The sequence below is a fragment of the Schistocerca piceifrons genome, chromosome 1 (assembly GCF_021461385.2).
Source record: "Schistocerca piceifrons isolate TAMUIC-IGC-003096 chromosome 1, iqSchPice1.1, whole genome shotgun sequence".
Taxonomy (NCBI): domain Eukaryota; kingdom Metazoa; phylum Arthropoda; class Insecta; order Orthoptera; family Acrididae; genus Schistocerca; species Schistocerca piceifrons.
This window is the reverse complement of record NC_060138.1, coordinates 1,030,971,084-1,030,990,574: the sequence shown is the minus strand read 5'-3', so window position 1 is coordinate 1,030,990,574 and position 19,491 is coordinate 1,030,971,084. Positions and strand designations below refer to the sequence as shown.

Sequence of the window (19,491 nt, the reverse complement as noted above, 5' to 3'; positions counted from 1 at the left end):
TTTTAGTTCCTCAGTCTGACTTATATTTATCCATAGTATAAAATCATACTGGAAAGTAATTTTAGCAGAATTGAAACTGTCAAAGCACTGCGCTTTCCTGAAAAATTTAAACATGCTAAAAATAAATTTCTTTTGTTTTCAAAACAAACAACACGTCTTTCGCAGCATTTATGTGGAACTGCGTCAAGATACTGGTAACAGTTTTAGAGTAACTTACTTTCTTCACATTCCTGTTACTTTCACATCATCTGATATGTTACTTGGAAACCATTCGGTACCTCGCACCACTAGGTTATGAATGGGTTACTGGTGACTGACGGTATTCGTTGTCTAGATCAGGATCACCTGGTAAATGTTGCAAGGGATAGATGGATCGGTCGCTGAGGACTGTCAAAATTAACAGGTACTAGCAGCTACGATTGGTGCACGATACTAGCGATGTGGCGACATGCAGCTGCGGCAGTCGCAGGCAGTGGCCCGCAGTCCCACGGGACAGCCAGAGCGCGCAAGGAAACCGTACCCTGTTCCGGTAAGCGCCGAAGGCATCGGTGGCCGGACGTAACGCGAGCGCGTTGTCACTGTGACGCCAAGAGAAGCACTGGCCGCCGCTGCAGCTCTCGCGCTACGTTTACACGCTGTACAGTTGGCCACGCCGATCTACCACGTGACTCTGTCGGCCGGTGGGCAAGGTGCACACGTGGGGGTCGATGACCATTGACTCAGTCGCGGCCCCCGCTGCTGAGTGATCCATCCACCTCGCCGCTCTAGCTTACCATCTTATTTTTGTGCGGGAATGTTGGCAGCAGTGCAGTCCGCTCCAAGTGCCGCGATGTGCGACGTGTATTTCGGGAAGTCCGCGTCACAGGATGTCGCTGATGGATGGCGTGAGCTCATCTCGGACCACAACACTTACTTTGCGAAGCTTCCGGTAGTGCTTCTTTCAGGCAAGACTACTCACAATTCAGCTACGCCAATTATCCTGCGAGGGATTCGGAGAACATGCATCAGAGAACTAAATGTAACCGGCTCTTGCGGAAGAAACCAGTTTATAGGTTTGGGATCGATCGAATGAAATCATCTATACTTTCCCTGATTCACTTGAAAGTAACGGTCGGTGACTGCTCCTTAAATAAAGTCCCAACCGTTTCCTTTGTTCGCTCTTAACCGGCTGAGTTAGTGTTTCATTTCTAACGGACTGTCGATGAACTATGAAACTCTGACAAATAATATATACACTAATTAGCCAGAACATTATGACCACATATCTAATAGCCGGTGTGCCCACCTTTGGCATGGATAACAGCGGCGACGCGTCCTGGCATGGAAATAATGAGGACTTGTTAGGTCGCTGGAGGGAGTTGGCATAACTTCTGCACACACAAGTCACCTAATTCCGGTAAATTACGGGGAGGGGGCGATGAGCTCTGACGCCAAGTTCAATCACATCCCAGATGTTTCAGTCGGATTCGGATCTGGCGAGTTCGGGAGGGTGGGGGTAGTCCATCAATTGGAACTCGTCACTGCGTTCCTTGAACCTGGCCTTGTGACATAGAGCATTATATTGCTGAAAAGTGCCACAGCTGTCAGGAAAGATGATCGTCATGAAGGGGTGTATGTAGTCTGCAGTCAGTGTACCATACTCTTCGGCCGTCATGGTGCATTGCACGAGCTCCACTGGACCCATGGATGCCCACATGAATGTTCCCCGGAGCATAATGGAGCCGCCGCCAGCTTGTCTCCGTCCCGAAGTATACGTGTCAAGGAGCTGTTCCCCTGGAAGACGACTGATTCGCGCCCTCCCATCGGCATGATGAAGAATGTATCGGGATTTATCAGACCATGAAACGCTCTGTCACTGCGCCAACGTCCAGTGCCTAAGGTCACGTGCCCGTTTCAGTCGTAGTTCAAATGGTTCAAATGGCTCTGAGCACTATGGGACTTAACATCTGACGTCATCAGTCCCCTAGAACTTAGAACTACTTAAACCTAACTAACATAAGGACATTACACACATCCATGCCCGAGGCAGGATTCGAACCTGCGACCGTAGCGGTCGCGCTGTTCCAGACTGATGCGCCTAGAACCGCTCGGTCACACCGGCCGGCTTAGTCGTAGTTCCCGATGTCATATTGTTAATATTGGCAGATGCGTGGGTCGTCGGATGCGGAAGCTCATCGTTAACAGTGTTCGGTACAGTGTGCGTTCAGACTTACTTGTACTCTGCCCAGAATTAAAGACTGATTTATTCCGCCACGGTTCACCGGTTGCCCTGTTTTACCAGTCCTACTCCCCGACATCTGTAATGAGGGGTGGTCGCCCAACACCACGACGTCTGTACGTGGTTTCGCCTTGGTTTCGGCACGTGTTGCAGACACTCACCACAGCACCCCTCGAACACCCGACAGATCGTGTCGTGCAGTTTCCGAAATGCTCACGCCGAACCACCAGGCCATCGCCATCTGTCCTCGATCAACCTCAGATAGATCCACGTTCTACACACAAATAGCACATTCACTGATACTACGAGGGTTGGAACTTTAGTAGTGGCAACTATTTATTTATAGCTCCTACGGAATAGATAAGTGTTTCAAAGTTTTACTGACCTTCAATGTAGTCACCAACATTGTGTATAGCCCATTGCTAGCGATATGGAAGTCGTAGGATACTCTTAGCGTTGCCAGTTGTGTTGACAGTTCGAGCGGCGCAGTATATTGCCCGAAGAATTTGTAGCATTCTGAAGTGAATGCCGTGAAGTGTTTCCTTCAGTTCAGAAACCGAGTTGAACTCACGAGGGTTTAAGTGAAGGGAGTGCAGTAGGTGGTATAGCACTTAGCAGCCCCATAAGTCAAACAAATCAGTAACAGCTTGCACTGTACGTGTTTGAGCATTGTCCTGCAATATGATGGCCAGGTCCTGCAGAAAGTGTCATCACTTCTGTCTCTAAGCTGGTCATTGGTTGTGTTCCAAAAATGAACAGCATAGAGACAGAAGTGATGACACTATCTGCAGGACCTGGCCATCATTTTGCAGGACAATACTCAAGCACGTACAGTGCAAGCTGTTACTGATTTGTTTGACTGATGGGGCTGCTGAGTGCTATACCACCTACTGCACTCCCCTGACTTAAGCCCTCGTGAGTTCAACTCGATTTCTAAACTGAAGGAAACATTTCACGACAATCGTTTCAGAACTGCTACAAATTCGTAGGGCAATAGATCGTGCCGCTCGAACTGTCAACACAACTGGTACTGCTAAGAGTATCGTACGACTTCCACATCGCTGGCAACGGGTTATACACAATGCTGGTAACTGCTTTGAAGGTCAGTATTGAAACACGTATCTATTTTGTACGAGCTGTAAATAAATAGTTGCCACCATTAAAGTTCCAACCCTCGTACATGCGCCATACGTGAGTCTGACTAGCAGTCATTCCTCGCCAGGTGTCGCTGCTGTCACATGGGCGGGTTTATATCGAAAATACGAGGGCTATCCACAAAGTACATTACGTTTTGGATTAAAAATAAGTAAAGTATTGGAAATTTTTTTATTATATACAGATGAAAGCTACACTTAAATACTACTTTTCTACATAGTTGCCATTTAAATTAAGGTACTTATCGTAGCGATGGACGAGCTTGGAAATTCCTTCGTCGTAAAATTCGGTCGCCTGCGCCTTCAACCACGTGGCGACTATCTTTTGGGACAGAAAAGGTGTGATTTTTGTGGATTTCCTGGAAAGAGGCACTACAATAAACTCTCAAAGGTATTGCCAAACTCTGCACAACCTCAGAAGAGCAATACAAAACAAGCGCAGGGGAAAGTTGGGCTCAAAGATCTTGCTGATTCACGACAACGCCCGGGCCCACACGGCAAATGCCACTCGTGAAGTTCTCGAATCTTTTAAGTGGGAGTTGTTTCCTCATCCGCCGTACAGTCCCGACCTGGCACCGAGCGACTTCCACTTATTCCCAGCAATGAAGAAGTGGTTGGCTATGCAGCGTTTTGATGACGACGCACAGCTTCAAGAAGAGGTAACCAATAATTTAAAAAAAATCCAATACTTTATTTATTTTTATTTCCAAAACGTAATGTACTTTGTGGATAGCCCTCGTAGGTCGGTGATCATAATGTTCTGGCTAATAAGTGTACGTGATGAGTAGATATGTCAAACGTTCTAAGTACCATTTGTCACAAGACGCGTTTTCAGCGGTATAGTGTTCTTGCTACTCTATTTGATGCCTCTAGACTTGTTCCAAGTGTTAAGCAACGGAAAAAAAATGTTTCAGACATTCATTACTGGACGGTGCGTGCCTTTAGTAAAAGGGGCCTTGCATCAAGCCATGCTTCATTTAGCCTGAGATGGTTTCAAGTCTTACTACACAAGCTTTTGGTGAGAAGGCACAGCTTTTTGAGCTGTGACAGAGATTCTGCAATTACAAAGAAACGGAGAAACGTAAACAAGGCCTTTGTTCTGAAATATTTACGCAAAACTGTTGAGTGAGCCAAAACTACGAACCCATTCGCTGTAATTCTAGTGCATACAACTTTCTCTGATTTTAAAGATGCTGCCGAAATATTCTGTCAATGCATGCTTGTAAGATCTTCAAACCCAGTGTGATCTAAGTGTCCCACATTCAAACTCTTATTAAAAGTTCTTACCCTGAAACAGAAGCATGAAAAAATATTAATGTATTCAAAAGAGAAAAGAGCATGGCTGATGTATGGCATGAAGTATTTCATATGAAAGAACAATCATGTTTATCAGATGCAAAACAGAAAGACCTTTTGACAGTGTTACCTGTTACCATTGCTTCCTCAATAGCACTCGGAGTTCTACAGTAAACTTATGATCCCAAGAATGGAGTTGTGTAAGAAACAGAACTTAATACTGAGTGATATTTTCTTGAATTTAATTTTGTCATTCTCTTGTAAATAATTTTAAAATATATGAGAAATGGTTTTTTTTACTACGGTTCTACTAGTTAAGGCATTACGGCTGTATTTCTGTACTTTTATTGTCACAAATCAAATGTAGTGCCTCAGCATTAACGACACTTGAAACACCAACTTTCGTATTAAAGCTTAGAAGCAGTCATTTACCTGGTATGGAACTTAGAACGTTCTTAATAAATAGTTTATTTTCTAATTTGTCTAACTTTTTTGCAGTGATGAGATAAACGATATAATTCTGCAGTATCAGAAAAGTTTCTCAATCTTTTTTATACAAAGCTACAAACAGAAAAGAGATACATTGTTTTTTGGCTCCCCTGACAAATGTGAGATTTATCCGCCGCTGCAGCAGAGTGATTAACGCGACAGACCTTCATTTGGGAGACTGGGGTACTGCCAGGCATTTTTCCTTGGTGGGAGGAGTGGACTGCGGTTCGCTGAGCCTCGTGATACCAATTGAGGAGGTCGCTGATTGAGAGGCAGCGGCTCCAAGGTCAATCCGTCGACAACTGCTGGAAGTGCGGTGTGCTGATCTCATGCCTCTCCATACCGCATGCGATGATGAATGCTGAGGATGACACGGCGATCGGTCGACTATCGCGTGATCTTAAGCACCTGATCGCGAGGTTTCGTTTCCTTTTAATGTGAGATCTAGCACTTACTTGGAACGTTCGACATTTTCGCTTTTCTTCTATTCTACACTCCTCAATTCATGAATGTTTTTATAAGACCCACACTATTTTTCGGGTGTAAATCGTATTTTGTCTGTCTGATATATCTCGAGAACACTTCCCATGAGGGGGAGCTCTTAATAAATTTAGTATTTGCTGTGACTGAAACGCTGAATTCGTACTGCGGTCAGACCGTCGTGATGTAAGTTTCCCCGCGATTTCCAGAATTTCTTCAGTCGAATACCAGCAGAAATAACGCGTGTGATTTCCTGCCCATCCTTGTACATCTGAGCTGTTGCTCCACGTCTTACGATCTCAAAGCCGACGGGCCATTAAACTCTAACCACCCTTCCTTTAACTTTCTTGATAAAAATCCCTTATTAATCGTATTTAAGACACTATCAAATTTAAACGGATATGGTATGTGATTAACAGTCTACGTTTCGTAAAATGTTCAACTTCGGCAGAATTGCCGATCTTTGAGAAAGACATCCGGCCACAAAATCAAATAAAGTAATTTTCAAATCAAATGAGAGCGACTGGCCATCGTTAACAGACCGGTTCACAGTGGAACAAAGCCGAATGAAAGTATGAAGAAGATTGTTCTCGCATTTGTAAGATTCGTACGTAATGGAATTCCGTATGCCGTGGGTCCTTTATCATCAGTCATCTGAATGGCACCTTTGAAATATCTGTTGTATGTTTTCGTATCTTAACCTCTTTGGAAATTCAATATTTGAGGCTGGAATTGTGAAACAGAAAACTGGCACAGTATTAGCCCAAATTGGTGTTTGCAAACCACTTACAGGACGCGAGGATGATCATAATTCCGTTGGCATCGAGACTAGGTGATTAAGGACAAACTTCCATCCAGGTAGTAGTTAATCTGATACGCGGTTGCGGTGCAGTTCTGGCTCACGTCATTTCTCCATCTATCTCAACATGATTACTCTGCATTTCACAATTATGTGTTTGGAGAAGGTGCGTAGAACCACTTTCAGACATTTTCTCTACCGTTCCACTCTCGAACAGAATATGGAAAGAGATGAACACTTACATCTGTCCGCGTAGGCTATCATTTCTCTTATAGAATCACGACGGTCATTTCTGGCTATAGAAACGGGGGTCAACAAAATATTTTGGCGATCGTACGGGAAAGTTGGTGATTAAAATTTCGTGAAAAGATCTCGTCACAACGATAAACCTACAGTAGCTCGTTTATCATTCCGTGACACTCTTTCCTGTTTCGCGACAATTTAAAAACGAGCCTCTCATCTAAGAACTTTTCCGATATTCTCCATCAGTCCTGCCTGGTGAGGACCGCATATCGCCTAGCAACATTCAAGAAGAGGACGCATAAACGTAGCAGACGCAGTCTCTATAATGGTGAATTTATTGCAGTCTTTCCATACGGAAATTGGTATCTTGCAGTGTTTCGGTACCTAGTTTCAAGATATTATACCGACATCTCGAACAATGTTAACTAGTACCGAATTTTCTGAATCCAGTGTGCTTGATATGATATCAGCTTGACCGATTTCTGCTGTAAGCTAAGTGGCCAATAAACTGGGGAGAGATCCAGTGTCCTTGCTGGCCAAGGTAGGATTTGGGGAGCACGAAGACAAGCAGTAGAAACTTTCGCCGGGTGCGGGCGGGTTATCTTGCTGAGGTATAAGCCCAGGATGGCTTGCCGTGGTAGACAAAAATGGAGTTTAGAATGTCGTCGACGTACGGCTGTGTTGTAAGAGTACCGCGGATGACAACCAAAGGAGTTCTGCTATGAAATGAAATGGCATCCCACACCATCACTCCTGGTTGTCGGGCCCCAGCCCTGCGTAGATCGCCAAATAATGCCATCGTTCCTATTCAAATGTCGAGCGATTCGCCGATTACTCCAACCAGTTTGTTTGAGCCGAACTACACGGCCTCCCTGAAATGCTGACATCTGCGTGTATTGTCACGTACCTGCCAGCGAAGCATAGTTACTGTCCAACGGAGTACATGAAATAAATTCACCATTGTATCGATATGTCCCATGCTTGCTATTGTTGCCAGCTGCACGGTAAAATTGTGTTGCCATTGGCCATTGGCCGCCAAAGCTTAACTCTTGCGTGGTATGGCTTTTTTTTTTTAAATAATTTTCCGTTGTCTTAAGGTAGGCAAAGCAACATACACCATCTGCAATGTAAGTTGGTAGCCCATCTTAAGCTGCATGAAGCATTTTCCGGGCGGTTTTATTTTTCCCGCACTGTATTACCAAGGCCGGCCGGTGTGGCCGTGCGGTTCTAGGCGCTTCAGTCTGGAACCGCGTGACCGCTACGGTCGCAGGTTCGAATCATGCCTCGGGCATGGATGTGTGTGATGTCCTTGGGTTAGTTAGGTTTAAGTAATTCTAAGTTCTAGGGACTGATGACCTCAGATGTTAAGTCCCATAGTGCTCAGAGCCATTTGAACCATTTTTTGTATTACCAAGGTATCGATTCCTTAGTGGAATGCAAACTCGGCATAACTTACACAGTGACCAAGCTACCGACCTACTCTGCCCACAGTGACCAAGCCATCAATCTATTTTGACCCCTAGAGGTAGCTGAATTTTAAAACATCTGACAAACTGGTAATTTTACGCAGCGTCTTCACTAAAGAGAGCAAAATTGTGTCAGTATCCGTTCCTGGAATAATGACTGCTTGTCGCAACACACAAACCCAGTCAATATGGCTTAGTAGTTATACAACGGAGAGTCAAAACATTATGAACACTGCCCACTGCGAGGCTGATTGCCGTCTAATGGCGTTCGAGCACGTGACGCTTTGAAGAAAGATTACATGCGGAGCAGAGACAAACGTGAATTTTTTCTAGCGACTCTGTGGGTCACAAATGGGGAAATCCACTGACGTAAGAGACTTTGACAAAGCGCAGATTGTTACTGTCCAGTGCCTGGGAACGAGCATCTCGGGAAGGGTGAAGTCAGTCAGCTGTTAGCGTGCTGCTGTCGAGAGAATCTATGGAAAGCGGTGAAGGACGGTGAAACCACGAGATGGCTATTGGGTGATGACGCGTCATCACAGAACGTGGAGGACGAAGGATTGCCCGATCTGTGAAGCAGAACAGGCGGCGATCTGTGACAAATCCGACGACATAATGCAATGCTGGTGCGGGAACACACGCTTCGGAGCACATCGTTCAGCGCACATTGTTAAACATGGGCTCAGGAGTAACGACCCCTACGTGATCCCATAACGACATCGACAGTTACAATTGCAGTGGGCAGGGGATCATCGAGACTGGGCGGTGGATCAATGGAAACGTATCGCATGGTCGGTACAATCGCGTTACTTGTTAAACCAGATTAACAGACGTGTTCAGATACGTCGCCGTCTAGGCGAACGACTGCTCGAAACATGCGCGGCACCACGTATGCACGCCGGAGCGGGCAGTAATGTGCTATGGGGGATATTCATCTCGGCATCCATGATACTTGCAGTAGTAATCGAAGGCACCTTGACAGCTGTGGACCATCAGCATCCCTTCATGTTGGATCTCTTCCCTAACAACGATGACATCTTCCAAGACGATAACTGTCCGTGTCACAAGACCAGAATCGTGCTATAATGGTTTGAGGAGCATGATATCGAATTCACGTTAATGTATCGGTCACCTAATTCACATGTCCTGAACCCGGTGGGAAGCAGCTGGGATGCTATCGGGCACCTACAAACCATCAACCCATAATTTACGGGAACTGCGTTACCTTTGCCACATACCTTCGGAAACATACTAAGGACATGTCGCATCTATGCCAAACGGGATTGCAGTAGGACTTGTAAGACGCTATTAAGGACGAAGTGAAAATGTTTTCGCTCATCAATATACACTAATGTCCACTAAAATTGCTACACTAAGAAGAAATGTAGATGATAAACGGGTATTTATTGGACGAATATATTATACTAGAACTGACATGCGATTACATTTTCACGTAATTTGGGTGCGTAGATCCTGAGAATTCAGTACCCAGAACAACCACCTCTGGCCGTAATAACGGCCTTGATGGCCTTGATGGCGTGTACAGGTGCAGCTGCCCATGCAGCTTCAACACGATACCACAGTTCATCAAGGGTAATGACTGGGGTGTTGTGACGAGCCAGTTCCTGGAGAGTTTTCAATTGTTGAGAGATCTGGAGAATGTTCTGGCCAGGGCAGCAGTCGAACATTTTCTGTATTCAGAAAGGCCCGTACAGGACCTGCAACATGCGGTCGTGCATTATCCTGCTGAAATGTAGGGTTTCTCAGGGATCGAATGAAGGGTAGAGCCACGGGTCGTAACACATCTGAAATGTAACGTCCACTGTTCAAAACGCCGTCAATGCGAACAAGAGGTGACCGAGACGTGTAACCAATGGCACCCCATACCATCACGCCGGGTGATACGCCACTATGGCGATGACGAATACACGCTTCCAATGTGCGTTCACCGCGATGTCGCCAAACACGGATGCGACCATCATGATGCTGTAAACAGAACCTGGATTCAGGTTTGTCGTTGAGTACACCATCGCAGGCGCTCCTGTCTGTGATGCAGCGTCAAGGGTAACCGCAGCCGTGGTCTCCGAGCCGATAGTCCATGCTGCTGCCAACGTCGTCGAACTGTTCGTGCAGATGGTTGTTGTCTTGCAAACGTCCCCATCTGTTGACTCGGGGATCGAGACATGGCTTCACGATCAGTTACAGCATCTGGAATGTAGATGCCTGTCATCTCGACTGCTAGTGATACGAGGCCGTTGGGATCCAGCACGGCGTTCCGTATTACCCTCCTGAACCCACCGATTCCATATTCTGCTAACAGTCATTGGGTCTCGACCAACGCGAGCAGCAATGTCGCGATACGATAAACCACAATCGCGATAGGGTGCAATCCGACCTTTATCAAAGTCGGAAACGTGATGGTACGCATTTCTCCTCCTTACACGAGGCATCACAACAACGTTTCACCAGGCAACGCCGGTCAACTGCTGTTTGTGTATGGGAAATCGGTTGGAAAGTTCCTCATGTCAGCACGTTGTAGGTGTCGCCACCGGCCCCAGCCTTGTGTCAATGCTCTGAAAAGCTAATAATTTGCATATCACAGCATCTTCTTCCTGTCGGTTAAATTTCGCGTCTGTAGCACGTCATCTTCGTGGTGTAGCAATTTTAATGGCCAGTAGTGCACATGCAGAGCACATCACACAGACTCATTCCGGGCGCAGCGTATCATAATGTGTACAAAGACAGGACTAGCCCATAGAACAGCGGAAAATAGTTGATACGTTACATATTACACGTGATATTTCGCTGAAAGTTTGTGGTTTTAATACATGTTTGATAATGATGGCTATTGACTTCCCTAGAGTCACTTTCAGGTCGGGAATTTGCAGTTTATTCATGTTTGTCGTGAACTGAACTAGGGCTCATGTTGCTCTGTTCGGCTATACCACCGCAGTGATCTGCAAGTATGTTACTCCGTCTATTGTCGAAAGGTCATGAATTAACGGTTTGCGGATAATTACGGTTTTTAGAGTTTTCATTGAACAACAGAACATATAAATCGGCTGAAGCTCCCTAACGTAGTTTGTATATGAGACAGACTGGTTCCAGCCTACTGTTGATCAACTCTTGAAGCAGGGACTGATAGATGATTCCCATTACTACATCACATCTTCGTCGATCGACCACTGGAGTGTCATACATCAAGGGATTCAGTTCAGAGGGAAATCATTTATAAAAATCGAATGTGAGCTATTTTTGAATGTGATTCGTCAATTTGGAACATTACTTTATCATGGCGAATGAAGGAAGTGATGATTCAACAAGGGAGTGCACGATTTGTCACGGATTTGTTTAGTTATCAGAAGAGCGTCACAGAAATCATCAACACACTCAGATGGGAGACACTTCCAGAAAGGACAGCGACGATGGCATTAGAGAAATTCGGACTGGTGTGGAAGCGTAACGATAGTCACTCCTGGCGTCTGAGCTCAGATGTCGGTGGAGGTTTGTTTATATCTTCCACAATGTACCGAAATAGGCAGTGTTCTCGGTTCTCTTCAGATAACTCTCAGTAAGCTGAGAATGTAACCAATTCCCAACCGAGAACGTTAGGAACGGGATTTCCAGTTCCGCCATTTGCCATAAAACGAAAGAAAACCTCGCAAATATCTTGGTTGCAATCGGCGATTAGACCTTTCTTTGTTCGTAGGGGAAAGCTATCACTCTCTAAACCATATAAGTTTTGTGTCTGTGTTTGCTCATGTTTGTGTAAGTCAAAGAGCAATGTCGATGACGTGTTCGATACATATGCAAGTGTACTTGGTTTACAATGGAAATATTTTTTCCTTCAATTCCCTTCTCTATCTTGACGAATACAACGAGCTGTTCGATATAGCCGGCCGGAGTGGCCGAGCGGTTCTAGGCGCTACAGTCTGGAACCGCACGACCGCTACGGTCGCAGGGTCGAATCCTGCCTCGGGCATGGATATGTGTGATGTCCTTAGGTTACTTAGGTTTAAGTAGTTCTAAGTTCTAGGGGACTGATGACCTCAGAAGTTAAGTCCCATAGTGCTCAGGGCCATTTGAACCATTTTTGTTCGATTTATGGTCCACTGTCAAGACCAGTTTTTAGGCCAAATTGCTAGTGAACTGAACAGGACCAATTCACATTTAAGTGCTTGGCAGAGGGTTCATCGATCCACAATCATACTATCTCTCTACCATTCCACTCCCGAACAGCGCGCAGGAAAAACGAACACCTAAACCTTTCTGTTCGAGCTCTGTTTTCTCTTATTTTATTTTGATGATCATTCCTACCTATGTAGGTTGGGCTCAACAAAAGATTTTCGCATTCGGAAGAGAAAGTTGGTGACTGAAATTTCGTAAATAGATCTCGCCGCGACGAGAAACGTCTTTGCTTTAATGGCTTCCATCCCAACTCGCGTATCACATCTGCCACACTCTCTCCCCTATTACGTGATAATACAAAACGAGCTGCCCTTTTTTGCACCCTTTCGATGTCCTCCGTCAATCCCACCTGGTAAGGATCCCACACCGCGCAGCAATATTCTAACAGAGGACGAACGAGTGTAGTGTAAGCTGTCTCTTTAGTGGACTTGTTGCATCTTCTAAGTGTCCTGCCAATGAAACGCAACCTTTGGCTCGCCTTCCTCACAATATTATCTATGTGGTCTTTCCAACTGAAGTTGTTCGTAATTTTTACACCCAGGTACTTAGTTGAATTGACAGCCTTGAGAATTGTACTATTTATCGAGTAATCGAATTCCAACGGATTTCTTTTGGAACTCATGTGGATCACCTCACACTTTTCGTTATTTAGCGTCAACTGCCACCTGCCACACCATATAGCACTCTTTTCTAAATCGCTTTGCAACTCATACTAGTCTTCGGATGACCTTACTAGATGGTAAATTACAGCATCATCTGCGAACAACCTAAGAGAACTGCTCAGATTGTCACCCAGGTCATTTATATAGATCAGGAACAGCAGGGGTCCCAGGACGCTTCCCTGGGGAACACCTGATATCACTTCAGTTTTACTCGATGATTTGCCGTCTATTACTACGAACTGCGACCTTCCTGACAGGAAATCACGAATCCAGTCGCACAACTGAGACGGTATCCCGTAGGCCCGCTGCTTGATTAGAAGTCGCTTGTGAGGAACGGTGTCAAAAGCTTTCCGGAAATCTAGAAATACGGAATCAACTAGAGATCCCCTGTCGATAGCGGCCATTACTTCGTGCGAATAAAGAGCTAGCTGCGTTGCACAAGAACGATGTTTTCTGAAACCATGCTGATTACGTATCAATAGATCGTTCCCTTCGAGGTGATTTATAATGACTGAATACAGTATATGCTCCAAAACTCTACTGCAAACCGACCTGAATGATATACGTCTGTAGTTCGGTGGATTACTCCTACTACCCTTCTTAAACACTGGTGCGACCTGCGTAATTTTCCAATCTGTAGGTACAGATCTATCGGTGAGCGAGCGGTTGTATATGATTGCTAAGTAGGGAGCTATTGCATCAGCGTAATCTGAAAGGAACCTAATCGGTATACAATCTGGACCTGAAGACTTGCCCGTATCAAGCGATTTGAGTTGCTTCGCAACCTCTAAGGTATCTACTTCTAAGAACGTCGTGCTAGCAGCTGTTGGTGTTTCAAATTCCGGAATATTCCATTCGTCTTCCCTGGTGAAGGAATTTCGGAAAACTGCGTTCAATAACCCCGCTTTAGCGGCACAGTCGTCGGTAAGAGTACCATCGGCACTGCGCAGCGCAGGTATTGACTGCGTCTTGCCGCTTGTGTACTTTACATACGACCAGAATTTCTTCGGATTTTCTACCAAATTTCGAGACAATGTTTCGTTGTGGAACATATTAAAGGCATCTCGCATTGAAGTCCGTGCCAAATTTCGCGCGTCTGTAAATTTTAGCCAATCTTCGGGATTTCGCGTTCTTCTGAACTTCTCATGCTTTTTCCGTTGCCTCTGCAACAGCGTTCGGAAAAACTCTAGAAAATCTAGCTCGGAACGGCGGGACTGAAGATATTTTTTACGAGTCGTTTATGGGGCAATATGTGCCAGCCAAAATCATGAAAGCCTCATTTCTCTATGTGTGTTTGTAAATCCAGCATGTTCGACATGTTCAGTGACGACATGTAATTCAGGAAAGATTCGGTTTTAACATCCCATCGACGACGTCATTAGAGGCAGATGCAAGGAAATCGACGTTGTCCTTTTCAAAGGAATCATCCACACATTTACACTGAACGATTTTGGGGACCCACAGAAAACCTAAATTGGATTTGAGTCTTACCTACTGCGCCACCTCGCACGATAGCCCATAGTCCCACGAGCAAGTTCTGCCTGCTGTTTGAGGTGCTGAAAAGACTTCGGTGGCTTGTACAAGCGGAGGTTGCTGTCTGCTGCAGACACAGGGCGGCGGAGTGAGTGCAGCGCTGGAGACGCGATTAGGTGAAAGTCGCCGGTGCTGGTGCTGGCGCCTGCGGCGGCGCAGTGATCACTGTGCCAAGGCTACGGCGGAAGACCCAGTTCTGACACGGGCAGCGGCAGCGGCACCCCGCTCTCTACAAAACCAGTCACTCTGCTCTCCTTACTCCGACACACCTACCGCCGTGCTTAACACGTACACCTCCTTTTCATGGAGTGAGAGATTTAAATCCCTGTCCGGTCAGTCAGATTTACGTACGCTGTGCGTTTCAAGCGCCGTTGTAGGCAGCTTCGTTCCTTCACGAAGGGTCACGTCTGATATTGTTCCTCATGGCTATCCAAATGATCTAACGACATCAGCGTCGCCAGAAAATTCAACCCACGTCTTCTGCTCATGTCATGGTAACCTCATTTGTGGTGCCACAACCAGATTCATCGTTGTTCTTCTTGCGAAGCAGTCCATTGGAAATAGTCTTACGCACTACATCCAACCACCATTTTTCCTTATTTCGATGGCTAGTCGACAGCAAAATTTAAAGTGGTAATAAAGACGGGATTAAACAACTAATACATGTAGATTTTGTGTGACCACTGAATTTGAACTGGCACTATTACATTGAAGCTCATTAGTGATATAGCGGTAAAAAATGTTGATGGTCATGTTGCTGTTATTGTTATTCGTTGGTGATTGTGGTGGTGGAGGACTAAATGACGGTTTTAGGTGATGGTGACCTAAGTGATTCTGATAGCTCCTACTGACAGCTGCTAGATGCTAACTGTAGGACACAATGTGGTACGTGGAAGGAAGTTGCTACGAACGCTGAAGTATCGGTGCAATGCGTTGATACAAAATAATATTAGAAAAGGGTGTGGAGTTGAAGGATTCCGTTGGAAGGTGTAGTAGTGAGATGAATTAACAAAGAGCTTTAGGTGAAGAAATTACACTACGGTGTCTCTATGGTTGAAATAACATTGTCATTAAGTTGGGGCATGGAGAGTGGTGCTAATGTGTTTTGATGTCTGTACAAGTCCGGCCAAAAAGTTGGGTGTTTTGTAGGACTGTGGTAACATTGTCGATATTATCTCCTACAGTGGAAGCAGAACGTGAGGAGTGGTTAAGATGAAATGGTGTGACGGCGGGACAGATAGGAACGGCTGATTGTGAAGTTTGAAAGTAGGGGTTTTCATAGGTGTATGTACTTTGGGATTGATTGCAGTTATTACAGGACTGGGGACTGGAGGTTGGGACCTCTTTTTAAAAGCTGGTTTGAATTAAAGTTATTAGAAGAGTGTTTCACGCTTCACCCAAAGGAAAGGAAATTTAAGGAGAGAAAAGAGAAAGAAAGAAAGTAATGTTGGCTCAGGGACGCCTTCCCTATGCACTGATTACTTGCTTTATTAAAAAGTTCTTCCTTACAAGAGATAGACAATGTTTGAAGATTTATATACTGCTCGGTTCATTACGTCCATCATCATCAAAGAAAATTTTAGATTCACCTTGAAGAAACTGCACAAAGATACTGCCATCTGTTCGCACGAATATTGTTCGTGTGAATTTCAGCAATCTCGTGACTACCATAGGGTTTTATGCAAAAAGCTGATGATATTCAGTTGAAAACATTTCATTTCTGTATTGCACGAGACGTTTTGCAACGAAGACCTATGCCCTGATAGTCCCTTAAGTCTACTTATTCCATCTATCACACATCCACTTTCTCTCTGCCTCTCACAAACAAGCACGCACAACACATATACATGGAGAAAATGTGTGGAACATTGACGACTTGTTGTCGGTGGTTGTTTTCAGTCTGAGTCCACATCCGATCATATTCGTTTGAGTTATCGTAAATCACCGCAGGCAAAAACCGACCCTGTTTCTTCTATAAAATGCTTGGTAGCATTCTGAAAAGGAGAATTCTTTCCAGGCGTACATGGAAAAGTAATGATATTTTAGTTGTGAAAGTTTTCCTCCAGAAGAGTTAAAAGACTAAAGCTTCCTGTAGTGTACATGTCTCTGGGTCAACAACTGCTACCTCACAATCATAATTGTAATTTAAAGTATACATCCCGCTTTCTTACTTTCAGTTTTGTTGAAGAAGTTCGTGTTTTCCATAGCGTTCGGTATGATGTTTGTTTCTCTTCGGTTGTTCTCTTTTGCTATGTTATGAAGAGAGGTGCTTGCTGTTTCACAGTCCGCTGTTATTTTAGTGCATTGTCTGATTATTCATATCGAAGGCATTATTTTCAGCTCAGTGCCTTTCTAGTAGTTAACTCACTGTTCGCGAAGAAGCAAAGAAAATTGTTTACACTGTCTTGGTTACGAATTAGTTGGTTCCGTCGGATGTCTGCATAGCTATTAATGACGACCATGATTAAACGTCTTACCTGTGTAGTAGTGATATTTTGTTTTGAACGGTTGAGGACGAACAACACATTCGATAGTAATATCTATGTCGATTCACGTTCAAAAAATGTTCAAATGTGTGTGAGAGCTTATGGGACTTAACTGCTAAGGTCATCAGTCCCTAAGCTTACACACTACTTAACCTACATTAGCCTAAGTAAAAACCCACACACCCATGCCCGAGGGAGGACTCGAACCTCCGGCGGGACCAGCCGCACAGTCCATGACTGCAGCGCCCTAGACCGCTCGGCTAATCCCGCGCGGCGTCGATTCATGTACTGAAATGACTATGCACATGTTCCCTCTAGTACAGGGTGAGCAAGGTGGAGCTCACTCAGAAAATATTTCAGGCAACTTACATAGGCAACCAAACTTACATTATCCGCCTGGTGTGAGAGTAATGTAAGTTTAGTTGCCTCTCTTAAGGAGGATGAAGTAATAAATGAAAAGCACCAGTTTGCTTTTGTTCTACAATATTACTTTTATTGCTAACCAGTTTTCGGCTTTCAAGGCCATCTTCAGGCATTTACTGAGTATTATCACCAAAGAAGTTGAATGTCAGCAGACAACACTGGAAGAGAGGTAACACATCTAGAGTGAAGTAGAAACATGCAGTAAGTAACATCTTTGCAATGAAATAGTAAAAACTGAACAGTACATAAATAACAATTGAGTTGACAGGAAAACCTTTAGCACAAAACAGGAATAGCATGCCTACATAACAATTTCTATTAATAAACAAAACTAATAAAATAAGATAAAATTAGTACTAGACAAGGCTGCATCAAGAGGTATGAAACATGGAGAGTGATACACAACCAATTAAAAAAGAAGAGACAGTTGTCAATGTAAATACAGAATACATAAGGAACTTAAGCAATATCAATAAGATAAACAGAAATTAATAAATGCAGGAAAATGGAGGTGTTTGAGGGAACCTACAGTTTGAGAGTGTGGTGGTACTGTATTTTAACATTAACATTATAACCAAACCAGTGGCTGTGTACCAGTTTTCATTAAATAAATGAGCAAAGTAAAATATGAACAGTATTTGATGAGACAACTACAAGGGGAGTTAAACATGAACAGTAATACAAGTTAAAAGGAAACCCTTAACTATTGAAACTACAGCCTACATGGAATACAAAGACAACTGCAACAAATAAAACAACTTAATGAATACAGGAAAACGGGAATATGCAGGAAGAGAGAGAGTGTGGGAAGTAATGAACAACAAAGATGATTATATGAAGTTTAGGAGAGGGGAAGTGTTGAGTTGTGTCTGGTCATTTAGGATGAGATCTGGACTGTGAGCAAGATGTTTGTTAATTTCCAGGGCTTCCAGCAGGTTGAGTTTATGGCCTTTCTTTGCTAAGTGAAGTACATGTGACACTGGCTGGTAGTTGTGACCCTCACTCAGTACATGCTCAGCAAATGCAGAATTCATACTGTACGATTTATACCCTAAACAGTAGGAGCGAAAGACTACATCCCTGTCTTAAACACTTCTTAATCCGAGCCAATTCGTTCTTAGTCGTCCAGTCTTACTTTTCTCTCTTGCCTCTTGTATACATTGTATAATACCCGTCTTTCCCTACAGAGTACTCCAACTTACCTCAGAATATCGAACATCTTGCCGCGCGGGATTAGCCGAGCAGTTTAAGGCGCTGCAGCCATGGACTGTGCGGCTGGTCCCGGCGGAGGTTCGAGTCCTCCCTCGAGCATGTGTGTGTGTGTTTGTTCTTAGGATAATGTAGGTTAAGTAGTGTGTAAGCTTAGGGACTGATGACCTTAGCACTTAAGTCCCATAAGATGTCACACACATTTGAACATTTTCGAACATCTTGTACCATCCGAAAATGTCGAACGCTTTTTTTCAGTTCGAAAAATCCTACGAACGTGTCTTGATTTTTCTTTAGTCTTGTTTCCATTATCAACCGCAATGTCAGAATTGCCTCTCTGGTGTATTTACCTTTCCTAAAGCCAAACTGATAGTCATCTAAGACATTCTCAATTTTCTTTTCCATTTCTCTCTACATTATTCTTGTCAGCAACTTGGATGCATGATCTGCTAAGCCGTTGTTCGATAATTCTCGCACTTATCAGCTTTTACAATCTTCGGAATTATGTGGATGACCTTTTTCCAAAAGTCAAACGGTATATTGACAGTCTCATACATTCTACACACCAACGTGAATAGTCGTTTTGTTGCCACCGCCTCCAACGATTTTAGAAATTCCGATGGAATGTTATCTATCCCTTCTGTCTTATCTGATCTTAAATCTTCCATAGCTCTTTTAAATTTGATTCTAATACTGGATCTCCTATCTCTTCTATATCGACTCCTGTCAGTTCTACCACGTTATCATACAAGTCTTCTCCCTCAGTGGCCTTCAACGTACTCTTTCCACCTATCAGCTCTCTCCTCTGCATTTAACAGTGGAATCCCCATTGCACTCTTAATGTC

At 44.3% G+C, this 19,491-nt stretch overlaps 1 protein-coding gene across 2 annotated transcripts in view; it reads right to left on the bottom strand.

Moving 5' to 3' along the window:
• Positions 1 to 19,491, bottom strand: part of LOC124722631 — a 359,671-nt gene that overhangs the window by 94,367 nt on the left and 245,813 nt on the right. Inside the window, exon 1 of one of the 2 annotated variants that reach the window (XM_047247866.1) lies at positions 521 to 670. The exons of the other annotated variant lie outside the window; for it this stretch is intronic. Within the exon in view, the coding sequence (XP_047103822.1) occupies positions 521 to 546 (26 nt within the window). The 5' untranslated portion in view covers positions 547 to 670. Of the gene's footprint in view, positions 1 to 520; positions 671 to 19,491 lie in introns of those variants that run through there. 2 annotated transcript variants of the gene reach the window in all.